The sequence below is a fragment of the Contarinia nasturtii genome, unplaced genomic scaffold (genome assembly GCF_009176525.2).
Source record: "Contarinia nasturtii isolate CC-2019 unplaced genomic scaffold, AAFC_CNas_1.1 Cnas_scaffold_493, whole genome shotgun sequence".
NCBI lineage: Eukaryota > Metazoa > Arthropoda > Insecta > Diptera > Cecidomyiidae > Contarinia > Contarinia nasturtii.
Window position 1 is genome coordinate 3783100 of NW_022197846.1, and position 26663 is coordinate 3809762.

General features: G+C 32.3%; 5 protein-coding genes and 1 long non-coding RNA gene across 9 annotated transcripts; 3 read left to right on the top strand and 3 right to left on the bottom strand.

The window, feature by feature from the left end:
- Window positions 1-110: 110 nt before the first annotated feature.
- On the bottom strand, window positions 111-13565 carry LOC116339079 (sodium- and chloride-dependent GABA transporter ine). 3 transcript variants are annotated; one of them, XM_031764727.1, is made up of 13 exons: window positions 13391-13565; window positions 10357-11022; window positions 8126-8408; window positions 3069-3250; window positions 2873-3007; window positions 2662-2791; window positions 2498-2590; window positions 1932-2428; window positions 1747-1859; window positions 937-1177; window positions 719-819; window positions 462-638; window positions 111-388 (listed from the first exon to the last, which is right to left on the bottom strand). In XM_031764727.1, the coding sequence occupies exons 2-13, from the start codon at window positions 10775-10777 to the stop codon at window positions 185-187; spliced, it is 2577 nt and encodes an 858-aa protein (XP_031620587.1). In that variant the 5' UTR covers window positions 10778-11022; window positions 13391-13565; the 3' UTR covers window positions 111-184. The 3 variants fall into 3 exon arrangements, with proteins under 3 accessions (XP_031620587.1, XP_031620589.1, XP_031620588.1); XM_031764729.1 differs by lacking the exons at window positions 8126-8408; window positions 10357-11022; window positions 13391-13565 and adding exons at window positions 3475-3725; window positions 7752-7766; XM_031764728.1 differs by lacking the exons at window positions 8126-8408; window positions 10357-11022; window positions 13391-13565 and adding exons at window positions 3475-3725; window positions 7248-7286.
- A 792-nt stretch (window positions 13566-14357) lies between these two features.
- On the top strand, window positions 14358-16055 carry LOC116339199 (adenosine 3'-phospho 5'-phosphosulfate transporter 2). Its single transcript, XM_031764924.1, has 5 exons — window positions 14358-14932; window positions 14993-15175; window positions 15233-15459; window positions 15530-15711; window positions 15794-16055. Exons 1-5 carry the CDS (start codon window positions 14533-14535, stop codon window positions 15966-15968), a joined length of 1167 nt encoding a protein of 388 aa, XP_031620784.1. The 5' UTR covers window positions 14358-14532; the 3' UTR covers window positions 15969-16055.
- Window positions 16056-17718: 1663 nt separating this feature from the next.
- Window positions 17719-19697, top strand: LOC116339198 (ectonucleotide pyrophosphatase/phosphodiesterase family member 5-like). Of its 2 annotated transcripts, XM_031764923.1 has the most exons (7): window positions 17720-18075; window positions 18197-18349; window positions 18410-18606; window positions 18708-18816; window positions 18904-19146; window positions 19219-19401; window positions 19477-19697. In XM_031764923.1, exons 1-7 carry the CDS (start codon window positions 17826-17828, stop codon window positions 19542-19544), a joined length of 1203 nt encoding a protein of 400 aa, XP_031620783.1. In that variant the 5' UTR covers window positions 17720-17825; the 3' UTR covers window positions 19545-19697. The 2 variants fall into 2 exon arrangements, with proteins under 2 accessions (XP_031620782.1, XP_031620783.1); XM_031764922.1 differs by having other exon boundaries at window positions 17719-18075; window positions 18708-19146.
- Window positions 19692-22463, bottom strand: LOC116339200. The gene is made up of 3 exons (XR_004200967.1): window positions 22220-22463; window positions 20016-20846; window positions 19692-19946 (listed from the first exon to the last, which is right to left on the bottom strand). It is a non-coding gene; the product is annotated as an uncharacterized LOC116339200 (long non-coding RNA).
- A 276-nt stretch (window positions 22464-22739) lies between these two features.
- On the top strand, window positions 22740-24581 carry LOC116339145 (nuclear pore glycoprotein p62). The gene is made up of 6 exons (XM_031764847.1): window positions 22740-23097; window positions 23178-23306; window positions 23372-23596; window positions 23674-23749; window positions 23828-23993; window positions 24061-24581. Exons 1-6 carry the CDS (start codon window positions 23019-23021, stop codon window positions 24499-24501), a joined length of 1116 nt encoding a protein of 371 aa, XP_031620707.1. The 5' UTR covers window positions 22740-23018; the 3' UTR covers window positions 24502-24581.
- Window positions 24582-25234: 653 nt separating this feature from the next.
- LOC116339337 lies at window positions 25235-26263 on the bottom strand. Its single transcript, XM_031765159.1, has one exon. The coding sequence runs from the start codon at window positions 26261-26263 to the stop codon at window positions 25235-25237; it is 1029 nt and encodes a 342-aa protein (XP_031621019.1).
- Window positions 26264-26663: the final 400 nt, after the last annotated feature.

Consider the following 26663-nt stretch of genomic DNA (forward strand, 5'->3'; position numbering starts at 1 on the left):
GTTATTAATGTCACCATTACTAGAAGTACAACAGTTGTGTTCGAAATTCGCATATCTTTGCCAAATACGTAGTAACTATGAGAAAAATTATATGAATAAAAAACGATTGGTAACAACAAGTTTTCATTTAATTCAATAGAACTACAATGCTTTGAACAATCGAATGATATGTAATTGTGTCCTTTTAACTTTCGGCTTTATATTTCTCTGGATAAGCTGTTTTTCGATCCGACGGTGGTGCTTGCAATATGATAGTTGGTTGCGAATGCGGCGGAATCATTGTAAGCATTTCTTGAACACTTTGCATATCAGGTGAATCATGCTCACAATGATGTTCACCGCAAAATTTACATTCATATATATTTGGTTGTAAAGCGCTTCGTATTTTCTGCAATAAGTTGAGAGAGGAAAAACGTATTTAAAAAATCGATCAAAAAATGAATTTCCGTAGGTAATCTTACTTTAAATAATGTGTTTCCATTGCCTCGAATTATAGCGATCACACCAAATATTGGAATACAACCAAGCGAAGCGGCCGTAAAACTCCATCCAATCCAATGCGCCCATGCAGGATATTTATAATCACCATTATCGTATGTCGGTGGTTCATAATTGAACAAACTAAACAACCATAGTGTCTGATATTGATTGAAAATATTTTAATTACGATTAAAAGAGATAACAAATAAAATGAATTTCTGTTGAAAATTTAATTTACAAATAATAGTAGTGGTCCAACGATGAGCCAACATGAACGGAAATATAGTGATGGTACTTTGCCAGTCATTTGTTTTATGTTACGCGACAATCGAGATACACCTTAAATATGAGATAAATCATTTGTTTCAAATAACTTTTTACGAGATCCATAAAAACTTTTTTGTATCTATTTTTTTCTATCATAGAATAACTCTCTAAAATAATAAAAGTGCTCACCGTAAAACCAGGCAATTGCTATCATTTGAAAAAAAGCCAAAAACATTATTGACACCGAAGCAGCGTAATGATCAATAAGTTGGAAATAATAAATGCCGCCCTGTATTAAATTTGGTAATCCGAAAAAGAATGACACAATCACCACGATCAATACGAGCAGCTCATGATAAACTAATTTTGATTTGATCCATTTGGGAAAACCATCTTGAATTGAGGTGACGACCACTTCAACAATGGCAAACTAAATTCCAGAGAAATGAAATCAACCAAAAAAAATTCATTGAGAAAAAGTGAATCAATCTGGATTGTATATACATAGATTTCATACAAGACGAAACTTTCATGAATGAAAATCCGTTTTTGCAACAGTTTCCAATAAAAAAACCGTTTTAACAAACAACTATTAATTTTAAAAATATAAATGAATATGAATACTAATTTATAAATATATATATTTTTTAAAGTGGTACAATGCAGCTGTTTTTGTCACATACACACAGAATCATCAATGATTTTTGTCTTTCCAAAGTATTTTAACGGTTCCATTTTGCGTTGCGTGCTCCTAAATAATTTCAAATTTGAAATCATTTGAATCATTCAAAATGGGACACGAAATGTTATGAACTAGAAAAATTTATTCGAATTACACTTAATTGAATAATGAAAGTTGAATTAATGCACACAAACAAAATATGCGCATGATTTTTTTTGTCTCTTCCCCTTATAGTTTAGTCAGAATATTAATAGAAGAAGAATTTCAAGAATTTTAGTAAAGATCATGAAATTTTTGATTTTGTTTTTTCAATGTACCTGACTATTTAATCCGAGACAAAGTAACATGAAAAAGAATAGAACAGCCCACATTTGACCAAATGGCATTTTTGACATCGCCTGCGGATATACAACAAATATCAATCCGGGTCCTAAAACAACCAACGAAAAAAAAAATTGAAAACAATTTTATACAAAATTCAAATTGTTCTAATCAAATTTACCATCGCTGATGACATTTTGAACGTCGGTTCCTTGCTCGTATGCAATATTTCCGATGGTGGCAAATGCAAATATGCCCACCAAAAGACTCGTTATTCCATTAACAAATGATACGGCCAGCGTATCATGCAAGAAATTATTGTTGTATTTATTATAACTGGCAAACGAAATCATTGATCCGAATGCAATTCCAAGTGAATTAAAGTTTTGAGCGGCGGCATTGATCCATACATTTGCATTTGCTAGGTGTGACCAATTCGGACGAAAAAAGTAACGCAATCCAAACTGTGCACCATCCAGTGTAACAGCACGTCCAAGAAATATTATAATCAATATGAATGGTAGCGTTGCCGTAAAATATCGCACTTTAGCCGATGATTTAATTGATTTCCATATTGCAAAGTATACCAATATCCATGCACACATCAAACAAGCCACCAAATCCCAACGCATTGCACCCGGATACTCTAAACCACTGCTCATTTGAAGTACTTTATTTCTAAAAAATATTTTCGTTTCCTTTTTAATGAAAAAAAAAAAAACATCTAAAATAACGGAAAAAACTCACTCAAAAAATTCTTCAGATGGCGTTCGCGAGTTAATCGATCGTGTCATATTCGATTGTAAACGTGCTGGTATCCAACAATCCGGTGTTGCCCATCTATTCGAAGAGAAAATATTGTGCCCAAATAAAAATCAATCCAAGAAGAGTGAAGCGGAATTTTATTTAACCTTTGTTTACAGTCTAACCATGGCGATTCTGGTCTGAATGCAGAAAAAAAGTAGTAGATAGCATAGGCTATTATCACACTATAATATGTGGACATTATAAATGAAACCACAACACTAGCCATTCCAACTCCTGATTGATACCATCGAATATGCGAAGAAAAAATTCGATGAAATTTACAAGTCAAATGGTAAATTCAAAGTTATGACAAACCTTTGAACAGTGGACATAGTTGGCCTATCGCACCTATTGGACCGCGACCAGTATATTGACCAACAGCCAACTCCATGAATAACATCGGTACACCACATACAAACAGTATTATGAAGTATGGTACCAAAAATACACCTGACACAATATACCATTTGTTAAACAAAACTCTTAATAATGTTCATTTTAAATCATTTACCTCCTCCACTTTTGTAGCAAAGATAAGGAAACCTCCAAACGTTTCCCAAACCAATTGAATAACCAACACATGCCAAAACAAATTGCATTTTACTTGACCATTGTTGTCGTTTCGGTTTCAAGTGACCAATATCCGATTCATCGTCCGCTATATCATCATCTCGATCATCAAATTCAGGCACACTGCGGAAGAAGAGCAATAAACAAAAAAAAAACAGAAAGAATTAGAACGGAACTTGCTAGTTGACACATTGTATTTTTTCATTATTCGTCTCATTAATTTATTAATGAGTCAATAATATAGTAACGTATTTCTAAGACAGGATCATACATAAGTTTTCACCCAGAAATTAATGATCGACGTGTGCGCATTGCATAATAATCGTCGTTTTATCAACAAAACTTACAATTTGCCCACTTTGTAGAAAACTGGAACACCATTTTTATTGCGAAAAACGCTTCCTATCTCAACTGAATCTTTAGCCTTCATGCTTATGCATTTACACCCCAAAAATGTAAATTAAATAACTAAGCTAGAAACCGTCACTTTTTCTGTCACTCAAATACTTTACTTTCAATTTTAGCCTTTTTCTTCTCCAAATCTCTGTTTTATGCATTTACTCGATTAGAATCGATAAATCTTACTGATCTGAGCTGTCTGAAAGACATAAATTATTACAACCATAATGAAAATTATTTAACATATTCTAAATATAATTTCACGTTCCGAATTCATGTGTAATTCAAATGAGATCTTCAATTTGCACACAAGCAAATACAAATGTTGTCTAAATAGAAAAGCTAACATCTCTCAATTTTGGTTCAGACAACGGCGATGAAGTTGTTTATTTAAAATATTATTTAAAAAAAAATTTACCCGAATAATGATCGAATGCAAATACAAGACAACAATATGAATGTGTTCGAGTTTGAATTTAGTGTCAGTGGCTCGTATTTGTCGAAAACTTCGAAGACATAATAGTAAAAAGTTGTGAATATTCATACATGCTTGAAGCAACGATCGATGCGAATAAAAACAATTGATTTTTTCCTGCATGCGACGAAATGACCATGTTATATCGTTGTACATTGTGATGGTCAGCTCATTTGAGTTTTTTATATTTACTTTTGAATTTCTTAACGAATGATTGTAAATGTTTACTCTATTTTGGTGATGTATTCGTTTTCGTACTTGAGACGCCACATATTGTCACAATTCAACTGGTGACCAGTACTGAGTGTATTTTTTTTTTAAATCAGAATAGAAATCATTGATTAATTCGATCAAATAATTTTAATAGAGATCTCATTTCGGGCCGCAGTCAGATCAGTGTCATTTAATATTTGAACAATTATAAGCAATAAAATAAAAATCATAAAATTATTGTGTTGTGAAAACAAAAATCATTAATTTGCAATCAAATATTCTTTGTTAATAAATCATTACTTATTTAATTATCAAATAAATGCATAAATTTCATATTAAAAACGCATTAAATTTGATATCAAGTGCATGGGAAGCCCACCGCAAAGGTCAACTGCTACAATACTTAAATCACAGGAAGTTAACATTGTGCAGAATTTTGATCCGAATGATTCATTTTGTGTGGCTTGTTGTATTTCATTTTTTTTTTTTTTTCAATGAGAAGCTACACGGCAAACCAATAAAACTATCAAATTGCCGCATTCTTTATCAAATGCTCATTTGATGCACAACTACTATGATGTGATACACTCTACAAAGTTGACAGTTGTTTAGCTATATTAAATTAATTAGATCTTTCGTGTCGTATAAATGTTCATTATCCGTATGTTAACATTGTTGTATTATTTCAAGATCATGGTAATCCAATTCCATGTAGCTACTAGCTACTAGCTATGGCAGCAAATACGATAATAATAATAATGTGCAATGCTATAGTAGAACCGAAATCAATTGATAACACCTCATTTATTACGTTCAAAAAATGTCATTAGAACTGAAACAATAACAACTTAACTGGATATTCTTATAGTAAAAATTTCCCAATAATTTATAAGAATGATATGACATTATCAGTATGTATGCAATGATTTTTATTTTATTTTCAAATAAGCAATTAAAAATCATTCAAACCAATCAAGTTGTGTGTCGAACATATTCGCGTTCGTTTGACATCAGGAAGTAAATACATTTCGATTGTAATTTTTAACAATTGTTTCGTGAATTTGTCTTTAAATTACCATTAAAGAATTCCGAGTCATTGCAATTTAATTTTGTTTGAAATATACACCAAATATGATAGTAGCGTTAAAACTCTGTGAACCTTTGTTTCTCATCAATTCAGATATTAAAAGTACAATCCATTTGAGTTTCTTGTGATTATATCATCTAGCATCATGAATTCTTGATTTTATTTTTAACAAAAATGTTGATATTATTATATTTGGTTCATTTTTTATGTTGTTACCTTCAAAAATGCGCCAGAACCAGTCACAATGTAATTCGTGTTTAGTTATTATAAAAATGTGTATACAAAATTTATGATTTTATGGATGTTGGGCACAAATGCAAAACGTCATATTATACATGTGACACCAATTGATGGGCACATGAAACAGGGCACACGGCATGCCGTTTTTTTACCGCTGTGTGTATATTCGATTGAAGCTCACAATCTCAAATGCAAAACTTTACATAAATTATAAGCACATTCTCTCTTGCTCTCTCGCTCTTTCTTTCCTTTCCTTTGTTAGTTAAATGATTTGGATGTTGGCATGGGCTATGAAATCATTTTTTTCAATTGAGGAAATCATTATGAGAACAAATGACCATTTTACATACAAAATAAAGCCCATTGCATACACATGTGGTCATATAGATAGAGGCGCACACATACATGCTAAATTCGAATCAAATTAAGTCAGAGATTAATGGTTCACGATAACATATGATGAAAGGCTACACTGAATAAAGTCAATAAAATCAGCCTTATAATCTTAAATTATTTGCTCTTTTTACATTTTAAATGAGGATATGTCGCGAAAACCAAAAGGATTTTATGCAACAAAATTTGCCACTCTATAGTCATCCATTTAACTGTAGGAAGTGATCAAACTAATATATAGTCAATGGAAAATTCGCGTTTACACATTTACGAAGGTCACAACACAAACATAAATCCGAATAAAAATCATTGCTACAATTCCAAAACGTTGAATTCTTCGATCAAACAAATAGGTGAAAATCTGATTTAAAACACTATATACCATAAAAATATGTCCGTTAAACTAGAAGTTTTAGTTGTATGATGTGCCATTTTAAACGATTTCGTTTAAATGAAATGTAAATTAATGAGAGCGATCTCTGGCCCAATGTTTGTAATTAATTGTAAGTCATTTAATTTAATAACAAAGCAACTAGAAAAAAATGCATACTTGAATTTTTTGTTTTGAACTAGGATGGGTCAGTGTTTTTCTAACTAAAGATTTACTGAACCAAATTTGGCCATGACACACACACACACACACACACACAGAGAGAGAGAGAGAGAGAGAGAGAGAGAGAGATTTTTCCTACATTTATTCATTGCACAAAATGAATAAATTTCACAAAAATTCACATTGGCCATCTCTTTATCAATTGAATTGTAAACGGATCTTTCTTCTTATGTTTTTTTAAGGATTAAGTTTTGATGATTGCACATATTTCTACGGTAAACACAAATCACAATCTAAGAATTTTTGGATATTAAATTAACTTGTGTTCATGTATTAACATATGTAGGCACTTGAACTGTAGTCATAACAAACAACAAAAATACACACGTAATTCACGGTGTGGCAATGATGACAATGATGCGTTGCAATAGATAAAATACTATATAGACCGCTAATATTCAGCACGTGCGAAAAAATAACCTTTTGTATTTTGTATGTGTGTTTTTTTGTATGGCGTACGAAAACATTTCTATTTACAAATAGTTTTAGTGAGATGTTATAAAATCTATTTGATTTATTGCGATTTTTTGATACTTGATTTATTGAAATTTTATTCCAATTCAATGTAATAGTTAGATAATTTTTTGCTACGTTTTCCTGTAGTAAATTATTCTCATTTTTTTTAAAGCTATTATTCTATCTTTTGAATTTGTGATTCACTTTGTTTTTAAATTCTTGAACGATTTGAAATGTGATTTACCAATGAAACTACGACTACACTGAATTAAATAGAAATTTGGTTTGTTTGACAGAAAAATAAAAACTCTTATCAGAGGTACTTCAATTAAATGCCAACATATAATACTCTCCCTTTCGAATAATTGTTAATCACATCAAATGTTCAGAAAAAAATATAGCAAAATGAAATGAAAAACATTTATGCCCATTTAATGACATTTGCACCAGCGACATATTCCAAGTTTATAATCATGAAGAAGATTAGGCATAATTTTCTTTTTATAAAATATGTTCTTTGAGTCCGAAATTAACTCGAAGTTTGTAATTGATTGCTGTGTTATTGATATCGGGAAAATTTCATTATTGATTGCCTTGCGAAATCAAAAAATTTAAAAAAAAATTTTCGAAATATTAAATATTTCATATAGCATGCAAAAAATCCAATCAGCACGTTTGGCACTTTTAAAATGATCGAAATGAAATTCTAAATAAGAAATAAAATCATGCACAAAATAAGAATATTCACAATATTTTGTCAGCTGACAACTGTGCTGTTTTGTATGGTGTGACACAAGACCGTTGTAATGACAAGAAAAATCAAGCGACCAAATGTTTGCAATAATTCTTATCAATTTTGTATTTTTTTTTCGTTTTGTGCGTTATCTGTTGTACAGTTAAATTCTGTCTCGCTCTCTCGAGTTTTGAGTCATCTTTTCTCTCTATTTCTTTCATTCAGTTTTTTTTGTTATTCACATTTGTATAGTACAAACAAATGCCGCGTCTGAGTTGTTTATTGCATTGCAATAAATATACAATAAATGAATGAATAAGGTCACATGAGTGTAAACGACGGCTCTTTTAAATAGCTATAATAATAGGATATGGTAATATGATACTTACGCAGGTGGACTCACAATACTCAGTAATTCAGCGGGTGTGTTTGGAACACGACGAATAATCATTTTTCGACCATCTGTCGAACCCATACCGATCGATGCTAATGATCGAATTGATGTTGCATCCGAATATAATTTACCATTGCAATCAGATCCGCCAAAAACGAATGAATTGGTACGTGGTAATGAGAGCAATGTATGTAAAGGTTGTGGCGATGTATATGAAGTTGTTAAATGGGCTGCCGTTGTCGGTGTCAAGAAGCCATCTTTGGTCTCCACTTGATTACCTGTTGATACAATTGGGATTTACTTTTCATTTTCGTTTCCACAGTGAACAATAATAAAATTTAAACGCGCCCGATAACAAAAATCTAACCCTATATCATTTTATCATTTACCAGTGAATAAATTCAACGCAACATCAATGTGATAAAACCATAAAAAATATTATAAATTTCCCGAGATTAACTCAGTCTACTCTCTAACCTTCTAGAAGAAATTCATTTACCGATAAAGTTTTACTACTCATATTACATTCTTCAGTCGTTCTTTTTCTCTATTCAATTACACAAGGTTTCACGTGCGACGACGGCCAAATAATATATTGAAATATTTCTCTTTACCATCGTAATTAAGACACGAATCAATACAAACACTTCAAATGGAAATGTGCTCGTTTGTTTGTCGTCCGTCCACCTTGTTTATTATTTTATTATTACTATTATTTGTATTATTATTATATTTTATGTGTGATGAAAATTGTTGAGAGCACATTTTTATAGTCTATGGAACATTAATGATATTTATCATAGTGACTTATAATATATAAAAAAAGTTAAATTATGATACGGATGAGTGCGGAACGAATGTTTTAATTCTATAGCAGATCGTTGTAAATCATAACAAATAAGAACAATGTAAAAATTAACACTCTGTATATACGATTATGTGCGATTTTGTTGTTGTTTTACTTTTCCGCACACACCTAGTGTGTAAGGGGAAAGTATTGCATTGGGTCAAAATTTACGACATCTCAAAAACATGTTTTCTGGACGTTTCTTTGGTCAGAGAACCCGAATCAGGCCGAGCATGGTTGTTGTGGGTCTGTTCCACGTCGTACGTTGTACGTTGTCCTGTGTACGCAAAATTTGTCCATCGATTATATCAACCCCCAAAAAAGTTGTTTTAAATCTGACTTCACGGAATGTTTGGAGGTCCCGAGGAATAGAAATCATTAGAATTTGAGCGACTTTGATTGATGGGAAAAATTTCATGCCTGTAGTGATACCTATGAAAAAGAGTCAAATTTTCGTCCAAAAGTCATACTTAATGTAGACTTAAACACTCAAAAATAGGTATTGGGGAGTTTTTTGGCACGAGAAAACCGAATACGACGTTAGTTTTGAGATACAATCAATTTTTGATACAGTTTCCTTGAAAAAGTCACAAAAAAATTGGATTTTTGTATGGGAGCCATGCCTGTATGCTACCTTAATGAAGTGAAATTTTGCACAAACTATATTTTACACAAAAAAATAACATTCTGAAAGTTTGAAGAGATTTTAATCAAAATTAGGTACCTCCCACACAAAAACGGACATTTTCTCGAAAAAGACTGCATATGTTCTTTTGGAAAGTTAATCAATTTAAACCCCAAGTCAAAGATGAAAAAATGTGTATACTACACACCACTGAAAAACCTCTGTTCCTCATTATGAACCATAATTTATATCATTTTGATCCAAAAATAGCCTAAAAATCCATATTTCCATTGTATTTGAAAAAGATTCAAATTCATATGTCTTGAATCTTTAACTTGGAAAATAGCGCTTACAAAACTATCATCAAAACATTTGTAAATTCGAAACGTTGCTTCATTGCGTCAGTATGAACTCAAAGTAAAAAGGGAGGAATTTGTGCAACCTTTTTAATATACAAATGTAAATTAAGTTTATATTCACAGTACACAGAAAATATATCTACCAACTATTTTCGTCACAAAATTGATATCAGAAATATTGTGTTTCAAATTTTGGTTTCGTCACCCGTTCTTCACCTTGATAGAGGTTTTTTATTTGATAGATAACACCAAAGCCAATGTTTTAACCAATTGTACTTAGATGTAAATTTCATTGTATGTTTTTAAATATTAAAATCTGTTTGAAACATTTCAAACATTTGATTAAATTTTGATTAGTTCTATGTTGAATTAATTATAAATCATTACTCTTTTACCTGTCACCGTGGTTGAAATTCTGGATGACGATGCTGATGGCATGATTTTTACTTTTTTCGCAGAACTTAAAGATGTTGTTGATTGTGATTGAACAAATGATTTTCCCAACAATGGACTGAGCAATGTTTTTTTCCTATCATAATCCTCTTCGTCTTGATTGTTAAACGTAGTTTTTTGTATTTTACACGTATTTTGTTCGCTGGTACTCAACATAAGTGGTGGTAGATGCCAGCGATTGCTTGATTTTAATTTCGATACATTATTATTTTGTACATTATGTGCAGTGATATCTTCAAATGAATTCGTTTCATTGCGGCGACGATCGTTGGCACTTTCATTTACAGCTAATTGATAATAAGAGTTTGCGGATGTTATGGACGTTGTATCCGAATTTGTAACGATTATCTTAATCGGATCCATTAATATACTTTACTCACGCCGTACACTTATTTTAGCACTCACTGTTATCGATTATATTTACCGATATATATATATATATATATACAAATAGTTCTCAATCAATTGACTTTGTCAGCTTGAATGTTTTTTCATTGTTTATATTTTTTTTTATTAATTCGTTCAATCAATTCGTTGTATTTTCATTTGTTGCACGTACACGATCGTAATACATTCAACATCATTTATATTTGCGATCACATCCTGCACTTGTGAATGAAAATAAAAGTAGAAAACAACAGAATTTTCAGTAGACATAAAATATAGTGAAAGATCTTTAGATAGCAACTCAAGTATAAAGATACAATGTCACAGTGTGTGAAACATAGCAACATACAAACATATCAAATCGCCTGGAATGTGTTAACAACAGAAATCTATATATTAGTCTTTGTAAATTATCGTTATTTGCATTGAATTATTGCACTTGGTTTATTATATACTATCCGTTTTTGAGGTGACACAATATCGTATGCCTTTTTTTAATAAACCACTTTTCTTTAGCTATTTAAGATATTGTATCATTTTTGAAATGTTCCAGCTATTGTAACAGCATGTGATATTTACTAAAATTTTATGTGCAAATGACCTAAGTGAATGTTCATTTTACATTACACAGAGGAATCAATTATATTGGGGGTACAACTGGAAATCTGCCGTTTCTTGCCAACTGATGTAACTTGTGGATTACAAATTGGAATTACGATTCCAATGTATTTATGTCAAAGTACTCTCAAAATGGTATCAGAACCGGCATATATCATGTATATATATCATATACCGAGTTCATTTCGAAAAAACATCATTTGCGGGAATTTAATTTTTTTCTCTTTAATACAATCAGAAATGCATCTGAACATTATGGTGAATTGAGTTTAACAAGATCTGTCGATTCCAACACAAAAATATTGAGTTTGGTGAAGACTGAGTGGTGAATTTGGTGTAAAGCTCCATAAACTATTTCAAGTTGAATTATTTCACTCATTTTTGCTAAAAAGTCTATGTTGAACGCATGTAAAAGTTGTGGATTGACTAATTATGAACAATACGATTGATACCAAATATTAACATTTCCTGAAAGTGGTGAAAATTGTAGCGAATTCGAACTGAAGGAAAATTTGGTTGAATGGCAGTATGAGACTAATCAAATGTCGCTCCAAATTTACAAATGGATTCATTTTCGTATTGAGTTGAGATTGATTGTGAAGGAGGGATCTATTTCAAGAATTTCAAGCATAAAAAACCATAGTGAGTTGAGCTGAATCACAAAAAGTGACGAGAAATCCAAAAATTCGTGATTCTGCCAAATGGGTGACGTAATCAAACTTGATCGAATCACAACTCATCAAAATTGTTACAGATGATCTTTATTGATGTCGACTGATCGTTTTTGGTTGAAAAGTAACAGAAACATTACAAAAAACTTGTAGAAAAATTCAATTATCTAAATTTTCAAAAAAGTGAATTTTTCCACTTTTGCAAAATCATTAAAAATCAGGCAATATATTGAATTAATTGGTCAGTTGAGCTAAATGGGCTAAAACAATAGACGTTATTGTTTTAATGATGAATCACTTCTCTTGTTTTAATAGAAGTGATTGTTCATTATAACAATAACTTCTATTGTTTGAGTCCATTTAGCTGGCTAACGTACTGTCAGCTCAACTGACCAGTTAGTTCATATATTGTCTGTTAAAAATTGTTTGAAAAATAGATCGATAAAAAATCTTTATACCCCCACTGTACTCACTGGACATCCCTCTTTCTGAATACCACTCATTTCAACGGATGCAGTGCACCGTTTCTGATCAATTATGTGAAAAAAACTAACAGACATGGAATCCGACATGGAATTTGGACATGGAATCCGAAAATTGCCTGAGAAATGGGGAAAAGTGGTGGCTAGCGATGGACAATACTTTGAATGATGTATTCATTCACTTGATCATTAAAATAGATACACATTTTGAAGAGAAAAACGGCAATTTCAAGTTGTACCCCCCCAATATATTCTTTCGTATCAATGTAGATATGTTCAGTTGCATTCATTTATCGGCGAATTTTTAACGAAAATCAGATGAAATATATATTCTACTGGAAAGATGCTCACTTCTCGATTTTAAATTATAATTTTGCGTTTAAGGAATCATTATAAATTACGCGAATAATAACACATTGCAATCATAAAAGATAAATTTTAATATGGCTAACGAGTGGTTTTAATCTTACATCATAAATTGCATTCATATTAAGTCAAAATGAAGAGCATGTATCCTGTTTCATTACCGCTAATTTATCCATTACTTAATATACTGCAAATAATAAAATTGTGCTTTTGAATACAAACTTTGTTTACCAACTGATACGATTGGTTTTAAATTCGATATTTTTTGAAGAAAAAAAAAACGTTTTTTTTGTGGCAGTAAATCGATGGATTTGTGAATGTCAATTTGTTAAATGGTCATTTGCTAACGAGCCGTTAATTGAGTAGTTTATCGGTTCGTTTTATATGAATTTTACTTCGTTTAACTATTTTCAATATAAAAAGTTTGTCAACACAGATCGAGAAATATGTACTTATTTTGGTGTATTGCATGTGACACACAAAATTAACATGTTATCATTTGCCGAAAAAAAAGTTTTTGAGGTATATTCTTCATTGACAAAAACGACACCAAACGCAAAGAAAACAAAAACACAAACTATATAGCCAACCAAATATGATACTGATCAACACGACTGGCATATCTTAACTGATGCGATCACTTTTTGTATGCAATACAGCAAGTAAATATTTCAAAAGTCAAATTTTTTTATACTGACTGCTGTGAATATCAAACCGAATTGAGCTTACATATTCACCTTATTTCAGTGAGCGTACTGTAATATGTCAATGTGTGTACGTTGTACGTTGTATTATTTCGTTCATATATGTATTTAGGAGAATGAAATATGAGTAGCAAATGCAAACACTTTTGCGCTGATTATTGTTCATTTCAGTTGTATTTTCAACATGTTTTTTTTATTGAAATTTCGTATGATGAGTTGTTCAGCCACAACGTTGTTTGGCAATGTAAACATTCATATAACCGTTATAGTTTCATTGTTGTTATTCTAATCGTCTTTTTTTAATGATTTTTATATACTGACAGATAAATCACCATGAACTTAAATATTAATTGTTCGCAAGCATATATATTTAAGAATATTTTGGTATCATGCCGTCATGTCATCAAATCCCTCGACAACGTGACATTTTTGGACGTTGTGTTTGGTTAATTGATCATGTCAATTTATGTTAAAGTTGTGATGTTTTAGAGATTTGTTTTTAAAAATTATAATTTTTGAGCGAATAAGATGAAATAAATACAAAGAATCGAAACTTTTTATTGAAAATTGTTAATTTTTTAGTACATCATTGATATACGACAATCAAGCATATCATGGTTTTTAAAATGCGCGCTCAATTCTAAATCTTCGAAATAAGTAGTTTCGTAGTTTCGTTTTTTGACGTTTCGTTGACATAAAATGTTTATTTGTCTCGTTGGTTGTTTTATCACGGTTTTTTCATTTGCTTTCGTGTGATATTATACATGCAAAAGTTTTTGAGTAAAAATCTTTCATTTGTCCTGAAAATTATGTTATAAATAATTGTGGTATTTAATCTGTAACATTGATTTGGTACGAAACCAGATTCATTTCGGTTTAGTGCAATTAGAATGGGAACCGACTCACTCCCATTGTATACAAAATCGACCAAGACAACGACATCGGATGCGATTATTCACGACGATAATCGGTCAAAATTAAAATTTCCGAGTAGCTCGTCGGCTAAAGGAATGACCATTTTATGTTTCGATTTAAGCAATTGCAATTCTCAAACTCAATTCATTTTTTGTTGTATTGGTGTATTTGTGCTATATATTTTGTATGGATATTTTCAAGAATTGATTTTCTCACTTGACGGATTTAAACCATATGGATGGTTTTTAACATTAATTCAATTCGGATACTATACAATTTTTGGTTATTTTGAACGTCGAATTCAAAATCCGGAACAATGTGGCATTCGAAAAATTCCAATGAAAACATATGCATTGCTAGCATTTCTGACACTTGGTAATTATATACATACAATAAATTTGTCCGAGAATAAACATTTTTTGCACTTTTTAATAGGTACGATGGGGTTGTCAAATAGTAGTTTGGGATATTTAAATTACCCAACTCAGGTGATATTCAAGTGTTGTAAATTGGTGCCCGTTCTCATTGGAAGCATTTTAATTCAAAAGAAAAGCCACGGCCCATTGGATTTTCTGGCAGCAATTGCAATGTGTGTTGGTCTAGCTGTATTTACATTAGGTACGATCATTGGATTCAATCTGAAATGGAAAATGTTATAATAATTATTATTGTTAGTGGATTCAACAATATCGCCAAATTTTGATATGGTCGGTGTGATGATGATATCAACGGCTTTGCTATTCGACGCAATCATTGGAAATGTGCAGGAGAAGGCGATGCGAGAATACAAGGCAAATAATGTTGAAGTTGTGCTATATTCGTATGGAATTGGATTCGTTTATTTGTTGATTATTTTACTATTGAGCGGCAATTTATTTCCAAGCTTACGTTTTTGTGCCACTGTAAGCCTATTCGTTTTCATTTATTTGTCATATTTCTTTTCCGAATAATTGTTTACTTATTTACTTACAGTATCCAATACAAACCTATGGTTATGCATTTCTGTTCTCTTTATCGGGATATTTGGGAATTCAATTTGTATTGACATTAGTGCGAACGTGTGGTGCAACTTTAGCTGCTACGGTTACCACAGCTCGAAAAGCCGTTACGATCGCTTTATCGTTTTTATTCTTTAGCAAGCCGTTCAGCATAGAGTATGTGTTAAACATTTCGATCGACTGCTGAACTTATTCTTGGTTTTGATTCTTTTCTTTGATGTTTGTTTTATCATTTCAGATATATTTGGGCTGGACTGCTGGTAGTATTAGGCATTTATTTAAATATATTTAGTAAGCGCAACAAATGGAATACACAGGAGTTAATCGCTAAAATTACTGACTATGTACATTTACCAAAGAAACTACGACATCTATACGAAGGTCATCAAAAAGATGCGATGTTTGAAGTTTAAAAGCGAAAAACAATGGATTTTATTCTTAGAAGAATTGTATATATACAAGCTAATGCATTATTATAGAAAGTAAAATTTGTGAATGGATCCACTTGTTTCTTTCACTTCCAATAATATTTCATTTGACAACATAATGTGAACACAACCCAATACAACAAGTTTTAAATTGAAAATCAAAATCTTACGCTCAAATAAAAATAAACAATTTACGCGGAAAGATATTTGCGTAATTTAATTTAAAACTCTGCAGAAGAACTCTTTTATACGTCATTTATTGCATTTAATTTTCTTTATTTGTGGAATTATTATTTTGAATTTTCGAAATGCAACTGACATCTTTCTGACATTTTTCGATTGGCACGGTGTATCAAACCAAATGCAACGATATTCATTTATGTGTATTAAAATGTGCCCACATTGTGTGATAGTATTGTTAGCACCAACCGATTTTGTTTACAATAAAACTTTGTTTTGTTTTCAACAGGATTTCTCAAGAATTATATGAGAGGGTTTGGGCGATCAATTGGTTTTATTGTTATTTCAAAACCGATTTTGTGTGTTCGGAATGCTGTTCCCTGTGGAATGGATATATTCACAGTTGGTTTTGTGTTCATTTTTGTTTTAATTTCGAAATAACAGAGTGTTGATAAAATTTACTGTGAATATTCCAACAACATTTCGATCGGTAAAATATTTTATGTCACATTGGAAATAAATTTCATCATTCGATTTAGAATACAGAGTCACTTTGTTGAGGTAAGGAGTGATATTTATAATGCGTTCTTCATTACTGTTTCATTTGATTTACTGATCAGGTCACATACTGGTGCCTTTCGGCCGCAATGATCACGACTCTGGCGTCATTACTGTTTTTGTTCAACGCAAACAAAGCCTTTGACGATGAAAATGCTCGATTGTTTGAATGATGATCAATTCAATAAATACGTGAATGGTGTAATTAGTAAATGTTTCTACTCGGTATTACAAGAAAATTACCACAAATTACCGCTTGCATTTCGACGAACTGTTGAGCAAGCATGTCCTGATTTTCTTCGTCCAGAAAATTGGCCAGCTCGCGAGGGCATGGGGAACGCATTCAATCATTTCATCACTCAGTTCATAACAAACGTGAAAAATAACATCAAAATATGGGCATTCAGTCGCATCAAGAAATTTTTCACGCTAAAGAGCTACGAACTTAATTTGGATCGACAAGGAAATCTCATCACTGAATTGGATGTAAAACATGCGACGAAGATTGTAATGTTCCAGAGTAAAATCGAGAGAAACGCGAACATCGATCTTTTATTAAACGAAGAAGCAGGCATTGGATTGCCAATCAATGTTCACTTCCAGAATCTCTTTCGTGATCGCTGGTTCCAAACCATCCGAATATTTGCCACAACAATGTTTGTTGGATAATTATCATGGAAAGTAAAATATACATACACACACACACACACACACACACACATGTGCAAATAAATGCAAACGAAATATTTTTCAGTCGAAAGACAAATAAAAGTCGCTTTTTTCGCCTTTATTGGAAAATATTCGATTTGAACATGAATCTAATGTTATTGCGTGAATAAATGAGCAAACTTTTCCGTGAAAAAAAAAAATGTAGAATAAAAAATATACGCAAATTTGTTCAGACAAGTTTGAAACAATGCACATGTTTACATTCAAATTTGTTCGGCTTGCGTCTGTCATACACAATGTCTAAGTCATCAAATAGTTACGATGTGTACACATCTGACATTTATAATACGTTGCACATCAATCGAACATCTTCATTATCAGTTATTCGGTTTCATTGAATCGTACGTTGAATCGATTAATGTGAAATTAAATGTAATGGCGTTTTCTTCGGGTATTTTTATTCATTCAATAGTTTTAATTTTATTGTGTCACCGTTGGGCTGACGGTTTAAAATCAAACGATCGAAAACTAATTGTCGTTTCGTTTGATGCATTCAAACCGATATATTTGGAGGAAAAGATTACAACATTCTTCAAAACTTTCTACAAAGATGGCATTCGAGCAATTCACATGAAAAACTCATTTCCAACAAAAACATTCGTCAATCATTTTAGCATCGCAACTGGTCAGCACCACACATTATTTTTTATCAATACTTCAAACATTTCTCTTTTTTTCCTAAGAAATCAAACACATTTTCTGACATTCAAAACACATAAGAATTCGTTCAAATATTTTTCCAATAGGTTTGTATCCACAGAATCATGGTGTGACCGGCAACGAAGTATACGACCTTGAAAAAAATCAATTCTATAAATATTCATATGAACTATTTCACTATAATGAGAGTGTGATACCGATTTGGCGATTGAATGAAGACCAAGGTGGCCGTACCGGAGGTGCGATGATTTATAATTTAATAATTGAATGGAATTACTAATTGACTGAATAAATTGCAGTGATGATGTGGCCCGGAGGAGATTTTGCCTATCAAGGAAAGAAGTGTAATTTTACTAAATCACTTGATAAAAACATGAAAGAAGAAGATCGTATTGATGTAATAATGAAATGGTTTAAAGAAGGCGCGAATTTTGTTATGTTCTACATTGAACAGCCCGATGAAGAAGGGCACGCATATAGTCCTGATTCAACGCAGGTATTTGTTTTGAGCTTACATTTTTTTGATCAATTTTAAATTATACAAGAGAAAAATACGTTATTTTAATAACTTTCTGTCATGATTTTGTATGGTCATAGGAATTGAATATGGTAAAGAAATTAGATGCAATTGTCGTGTATTTGGAGCAATCACTCATAATAAATGGGCTTGATGACAACACTGATATAATTATTCTCTCTGACCATGGCATGTTGACAGTTACAACAAATAATTTCATTGATTTATATGCATTTATCGATAAAAATCAATGTAAAATGTATGGTTCATCGCCAGTTCTTCAAGTTGTTTGCGCCGATGGAAAATATGAGGAAGCATGCAATAATTTAACTATAGCATCCAGAAGTGAACATATGGCTGGAAAATTTAATGCATTCATCAATGAACAATTACTGGAACGATGGCACGTTAAAAACACCAAAAGGTTTGGACCATGTACAGTGGTTGCTGAGCCTGAATATGCTTTTCAAGACATGTTTGAATTTGCTGAATGGTTTCATTTGGAAAAAGGAGTACCAAGTAATTTTTAATTTAAACATATACACAGAAAAATTACACAATTAACGAATTATTTTTATCTAAATGTCATAGTATCATTGAATGCACCTTACGGCGTCCATGGCTACGATAACGACGTGCCAAGTATGCAACCAATTTTTTTGGCAAAAGGACCCAGCTTCAATGCTGGAATAACAATCAACGACGAATTTTCAAACATTGATTTGTATTATCTCTTTTGTAAACTATTGCAAATCAAATGTATTTCAATTGACGGTAAATTAATTGCCTGGAAACGCTATATGCTTAAACGTATTTCTTTCAACATTGCATTTTTACTGATCATTTTAGGTAAAGATCGTCAGGACGTCTGGCAGAAAATGCTGAAAGATGTTTCGATAAATGAAATCCAGAAATAATTTTAACAAACGGCCGTGTTCCTCTATAAATGAACAGATATTTACAAAAATTTGAGAAAAAAAATTAATTTTTCAAATACTATTACTTCTTAATTTATCACAGATAAAAATAAATATATTTAATCAAATAATAAATGAATTTTGTGTTGGGTTAAAAGAATAAAAATGGTTTATTTTCAATTATGTACAAATAATTTCTTTTTCTTTTTTTCAACGGTAGGGTGTTTCTCATATCTGTAAATAAAAAAATGGTATGTTTCAATTCAAACATTTCTACATCATTATCCACGTTGGCGGCAGTAGCAGCGGCTACTTCTGTGGCCTCAGCGACAGCTTCGCGGGCTTTGTACAAATATCTATTGATTGCCCCCGGTATCGGAAATCCCAGCAATGTCCATAGTCCTGAACAATCAAACAAATGAATCTTCTCAAACAATAATTAAATCGCAATTGTGCGTCAATTAGCCTTACCTTTCAGCAGAATGTTCTTAGCAGCCACGACGTCACAATGCCAAGTCACAGAGCATTCGAGGTTTAATTGCCAGTTTTTATAGTTACTTTTTACTTTTTACAATAAAGGCTCGTCTTCTTCCGATGCTTCGTTCATTGCGCGTTGCAACTGTCGGAATACCGATAAATCCGTCTTGCCCAACTTTGACACAATTTTTGTTGGCTGTTTGAGATGTTCCCCATTCGTCCACCAGATCTATGACATAATTTCGGCGCTTCTTTATTGACACACTTTCAGTTTCAAGAACTGGGTGATGTGTTTGTTAGGATGCGTTGTTGAATTGGTGACGACGTTGTCTGTGTATTGATTGGTCAAATGCTTGAGGCCATTGCTGAAATCTTTGTTATTGGGCCAATCGATGCGAACTTAGTCGTCAAGACCTTCAACAATTGCTTTGAATTCAGAATCGATACGTGGCAGCTCTGCTCGTGGTCCTCGCGGCTTTGTTCCTTGTGGTTTGTACCTCGACTTCGGTTTCGGTGGCTGATTGTTATGCCATAGCACTTGGTTAAAGCAGAGTTTGATCTTTTTTTCTCCAATTTCACCAAATAATGCGAAATTATTATTCTCAATGCCTATGTTCGTACGCCTTTTGCACCTCAAAAAAGAACAGTAATGAGCCCAAAACGCAAATTGAAGTGGCTTGCAAGCTCAGGTCCGTTATTTTGCTCATCAATGCTTGCTGGAATTGTGGACGAATGATTGCCTTCAGCGCACATTTGATCGTCGTAATCTCATCCTTCGTTTCTCCCTTCGCTGGTATGGATGGCTTGAAACGATTCGCCATTTACCTATTGGGAAAAAAACACACATTCGATTTAGTTTAAAAAGGAATACTATTATATTGGCGATATTTAGACATTTTCATTGATCCATATCAATATTTTATACTAAATGATTTTTCATATTAATACTAGGGGGGAGACACAAACGATTAAACAATGATTCCAATATATAAACACTAATCCTACTATTCCACCAATCCGATAATCAGTGATGGTTTTTTGCTGTCTGAATAGCGCTAGATATACGCAGCATATGTACAGCATTGCTGCCATCTGGACATGCGGAACACACTTTTTTGTACCACACACAGCGGCGTGCGGTGAACGCATCGAATCAGCATCTGGGCAGCAATGCTGGACAGACGCTGCGAATATCTAGCGCTATTCAGACAGCAAAAAACCATCACTGTTTTTAATTCAAATGATTTTTTTCATCAATAAAATTTTGAGAAAGTGTATCTATTGTTTTGTAAATTTATATTCAACTTTTAAACTAAAAAATATTTCAAAAAAGAACAAATTACTATCTCAAAAAAAGTTCAATGCTTTGATCAAATTCTGTACTATCGATTACAAAAATATTGAATCTAACCCATTTTCGCTATTCCATACATGGCATTAGTGAATCCATGTGAATCCAGTTACTTAATTATCTATTCCACTTTAATTTCTCAAATTTTTACACTAAAAGTCTAATCCTATTCCACGTGTCTACCCCCTAGTATTAATGATACCTGGCTGAGACACAAAAATATCGAGATTTTTTGATAGACATTTACGAATGAATAAATCTCCTGCACAAATATGCACACACGCACACACATGTTTTAAATTCAATTTGTCCGAGCGACAACAGAACAAGAATCTATCTCCTTTTTTGGTACATACACAAAATTATACAACACACAAAAATGACAAAAATCTTCGAATTGATAACAATGGCAGTGATTTAGAGAAGAAAACAAGGTAACGGATACTTGAGCATTGAGATTCAATTTGAGTGAGCTCAAACAATAAGCTATTAACTGTTTCTCTTCTCTGAACAATGGAACCAACTCAAAATAGGTATCACCGCTTGGAATGAATTTCACCACCTCATGCAACAGAATTATGTACTGCAGAATAATTGTTAAATTCATTACTTTTTTCATAAAATGTAATGTTACTCTTAATATGATATGTTCAACGTTAAATATTTATTAGACTACTTAAATATATTTCACGTTATAAATGGCTTATATTACGTGCTATGAAATAAAAATGAACTTCACAATAAGAACAAGAGGAATAACTGCTTGGAATAATTCAAAAAAATACTATTTTTTATTGATGAATCAATCAATATTTTTCACGGTAATAAAATGATTAAGTTTACTCACACTGATGACTTGAATTCAACAATCTGTCTAAACTCCGGATCAATCGATTGATCAAGTGTTGAAAAATTCGAATCAAATCGATAAAAAACGCACGTATATCGAAAAAAATATGAATTATCAGCAAAATCGTAGAATAATTGAAACATTGAATTGAAACATACACAGCTGTAGTTTATATCGTAATCAGATGTAAGATTGATTTGTTGACTTGGTATTTACAACGCCAAACGTGTTCTCGGTATGAATGCTGTGGCGTTTATGACATTTCGAAAACCAATGAAATGAATTTTAAATGTCATAAGGGTCGGTTCACATTGATAATACTAATTCAATATTTAGACATTAGACAATTTTTGCTTTAAAGAGTTTTTTTCTTCGGGAAGTGTCAATATCAATCGATGCTTTACTTTAATGCTACGATTTCAAACAGAATTTTAAATTGAACCATACCATTTTTTCAATTACAGATATGGAAAACACTCGAGCAATATACAGACTCTTCAGTTTTCGTAATGTCATTCAATTGACAATTTGACACATACAGATAAATAAGCGCGTAAACTACGACCCTTCTGTCTTGTAACATTGTTCTGTTATTTGTATTTTAAGCAGTTATTAAACAATCGTTTGTAATTTTAAATTCACTATTACTTCAAAATTTTCCGATACAAGGTCAAAACTTGATTTCGACATAATTTTAAACGATTCGTATATCAGTATAATTGATTGGAATCATCGAGTCACCAGTGTCAACCTAACCTCAAATTCGAAGTGTAACACATAAAACATTCGGTGAAATATGAATCCATCAGGCGGTGGTTTCGGGGCATTTTCGTTTGGCACACCTACATTCGGTGCTGGCAACATATCTAGTACTGGTATGTGGGCCTGATCTTGTAGACTCAAATTTCCATTGCAAAACAGTTTTGTCAACTTAATTTTAATTTCGTTATTTTAGCTCCGGCAACAACAAATACAATGTCATTTGGTACTCCAGCTGCATCCATTCCGGTAGCATCAGCAACAGCAACAGCTTCAGTGGCTTTATCAACTGCACCGTCAGCTTTTGGATCATTTGGAACATTCGGTAGTTGCATTTTAATGTATTCAAATGCACCTCTTTACTCAAATAGATATTATCATCATTTGCAGGTGCTGCCTCTACCGCAAGCAATACTTTGCCCTTTGGAACAATGCCAGCAACGACAAGTTCAAACCTTTCGTTTGGTACACCGGCTACAACTACATCGGCACCAGCTTTTGGTACAACAAATACATTACCATTTGGTGCTCAAGCGGCCAAGCCAGCGGCACTACCCACATTCGGTGCATCTATTCAGCAACAAACAAATGCACCAACTGCTACACTTTCAACTGGTATGCTGCTAATCTATAATTTTAATTCATAATCTCATTGTATTAATATTTCCATATTGGTTTTAAATTATTATCAGCGGCAGCAGCGGCGGCGGCGAGCACAGTAAATACAAATCTAGCCGGTCCAGCTATTGGATATGGTTCGAGTACAACGTAAGTGTTTTTTTTTTAATTTCAACATTTTTTCAGCGAAAGAAATGTTTAAACGCAATAATATTATTTCAATTTTAGAACAACCCAATCGACAGCTGTGGTTGGAAATCAAATGACATTCTCACAAATCGAAGAAATGATCAACAAATATACATCTGAATTGGAAGAACAAGAGAAAGTCTTCATAAATCAAGCAACACAAGTAAATTCATGGGATAATCTTTTGAATAAAAACAGTAAAAAGGTGAGATTTTTGAATAAAGTTTAACTTAAAATAAAAATCTTAATTTGGTAACTACATATCATAACAGATTGTTGAGCTCAGCAACGCCGTGGAAAAGGTGAAAAGTGAACAAAAATGCTTAGAAGATGAATTGAAGTTCATTGAAACGCAACATACCGAGTTGGAGGAATTTATTGCACCATTGAAAAAAGATGTCGATAAAATACCGCATAGCGATTTGGAAAAAGCACAAACATATTCACTAGCTGAAAATTTGGATACGCAATTGCGTCAAATGTCCGAAGATTTGAAAGAGGTTATTGAACATTTGAATGAAGTAAGTAAATTACAAAATTCAAATGATCCAATCGTTCAAATTGGACGCATTCTGAATGCTCACATGACATCGCTACAATGGATTGAATTGTCAACATCGAATATCAATGTTAAATTGGAAGAAATCAACAAAATGTACGACACACTTCGACGCGACACCGAACGAAGTTTACGACTGACTTATTGCGACTGAAACCATTACATTCAAATTAACATTTACTTTGGCAAAATTACAATAAAAATATCGAATTTGTTTGGACAAAATTTAAAATAGCCCTCTCACAAAATGTGGAAAATGAAATAAAAATAACGAAAAAAAATTAAAATAGCATTAAAATAGAACATACTTTTATTTTATTTTTTAATTTGGATTCCATTGAGCATTTTTTTTAAATCGAATAAGTAATCAAGGATAAAAAAAATGCAATCAAACTATTGGTTCAAAGAAACACAGTTGAGACGTTAAAAATGTATTTATTTTATTTAAGTTAATATTTTTTTTTTAAATAGAATTTGAAAAAGTCAAATCAAACAAACACGAGACACAAAAGGAAGTAAACAAAAGCACTTTGTCAAATTTGAAGGAAGCCTTTTATAGCTTACTGTAAGCTGCTTGCAACAGCAACTTTCGACGACTTGCCAAAGCTCTTATTTTAAATGCTTTTGCCGTCTTCTCTCTATTCGCGGCTTATATTAAGAATAAAAATGTCTACGATTTTCCTCTACTATCACGGATTGTTCAAACGTTATAATTAGAATTTTTAATTTTTTTTGCAAGAATACATTAAAATGGAATGGCTTAAAAGTTAACTCTACGTTTTAACATATATGTATCATAAGTTTTGGACTAAATTCAAACGAACCCAATTTAAACACCAACAAACAAATTGAAAATTTCTCTTTGTGGTAGAAATCGAAAAGCATATTTACAGTACACTTAACGGACCGTTGTCTTCTATTTTTCGTAGTATACTTCGAACGTTCAAAACCATGTCCCGGCAGACCGATACATCCATTTCCTTCAACTTTCGCTCGATTCGACCCATCAACTGTTGCTCGTTTCGAGCCTCCCAGCCCTTCTCGTACACCTTATGTTTGAAAGCTGACCAGAAATCTTCGATTGGACGTGCCTGTGGAATGTCTGGTGGGTTGTCCTCTTCCGGTACAAATGGTATATTTTGTTCAGTGAGCCAATTCAATGTTTCTTTCGCATAATGACTGCTTGCAAGGTTCGGCCAAAACATGATTTCGTCTCGGGCGTGATGATTTTCAATGAATTGCTTTAGTTTTGGTAAGCATTGATCAATATAAATGTCAGAATTTATCGCTTCGGCTTCTTGTGGTCGAATAATCGGCGCTGAAATACCTTTCGATGATATGGCCACCCAAACCAGTACCTTTGGCTCAAATTTTGCTTTGCCGGCATATTTAACATTGTCTGGGGTTGCTTCAATATTGTCTGTGTAAAAGCCATCATTTTCACTCAATTCATGGTGCGCAAAAGTAAAGTATGATTCATCATCCAAAATGATGAATTTTCCATTTGAAAAATGTGTGTCACGAAGTGCACGGCAACATTTTGGTATTATTTCGAGTTGATTCGGTGTATATTTTGATGCTCCCTTTTGTTTACGATAAACAATGTTGTTTTTCTTCAAAATACGATGCACTGTGGAGCTTGAAACTTCAAATTTTCGTGATAATCGTCGTGTTGACTGACCATCCTTGTTTTTAGCACTTGACAGCAGACTTTTCGTTGTTCTGACACTTAGTTTTGGTGGACGACCAGATTTCTTTTTGTTTTCCTGTTCCTTACCTTCATGGCAATCCTTTAAAACACGAAATATGCTTGAACGTGAGATTGGTTTGTCTTTGAATTTCGCAAGTATTTCTTTTGTACTTAGTTTGCCAAAACAATCTGCGACAGACTTGCGCAAATCCAGTTTGTACGACATTGCGAATGGAAATGTTTGAACATTTTGCACTTGAAAGTAAAGTAGGAGTACCTTTTGTGTCTCCTATGTGCGTTGGTTGACATTTTCGTATTTATTGTTGTAGTGTTATAGACGCCTAAATTTAGTCCAAAAACTTATGATACATATGTTATATCTGAGTTAATTGTAATGACAATATGAGTTTTTTTATTATTCACTAACAAAATATTAGAATTGAAACGATTATTAATAATTATAATTTTATCAATGTAACAAGAATTACCTATAAATAAAATCATTGGGTACACTTTTTTTGCATCGGTACATACTCTAACTATCTTCATAGTAATGCCATACGTCATTTTGTCAAAGTAACAACATAATTTGTTGTAGTGTTTGAATAATGTCAAGATTTGAACCA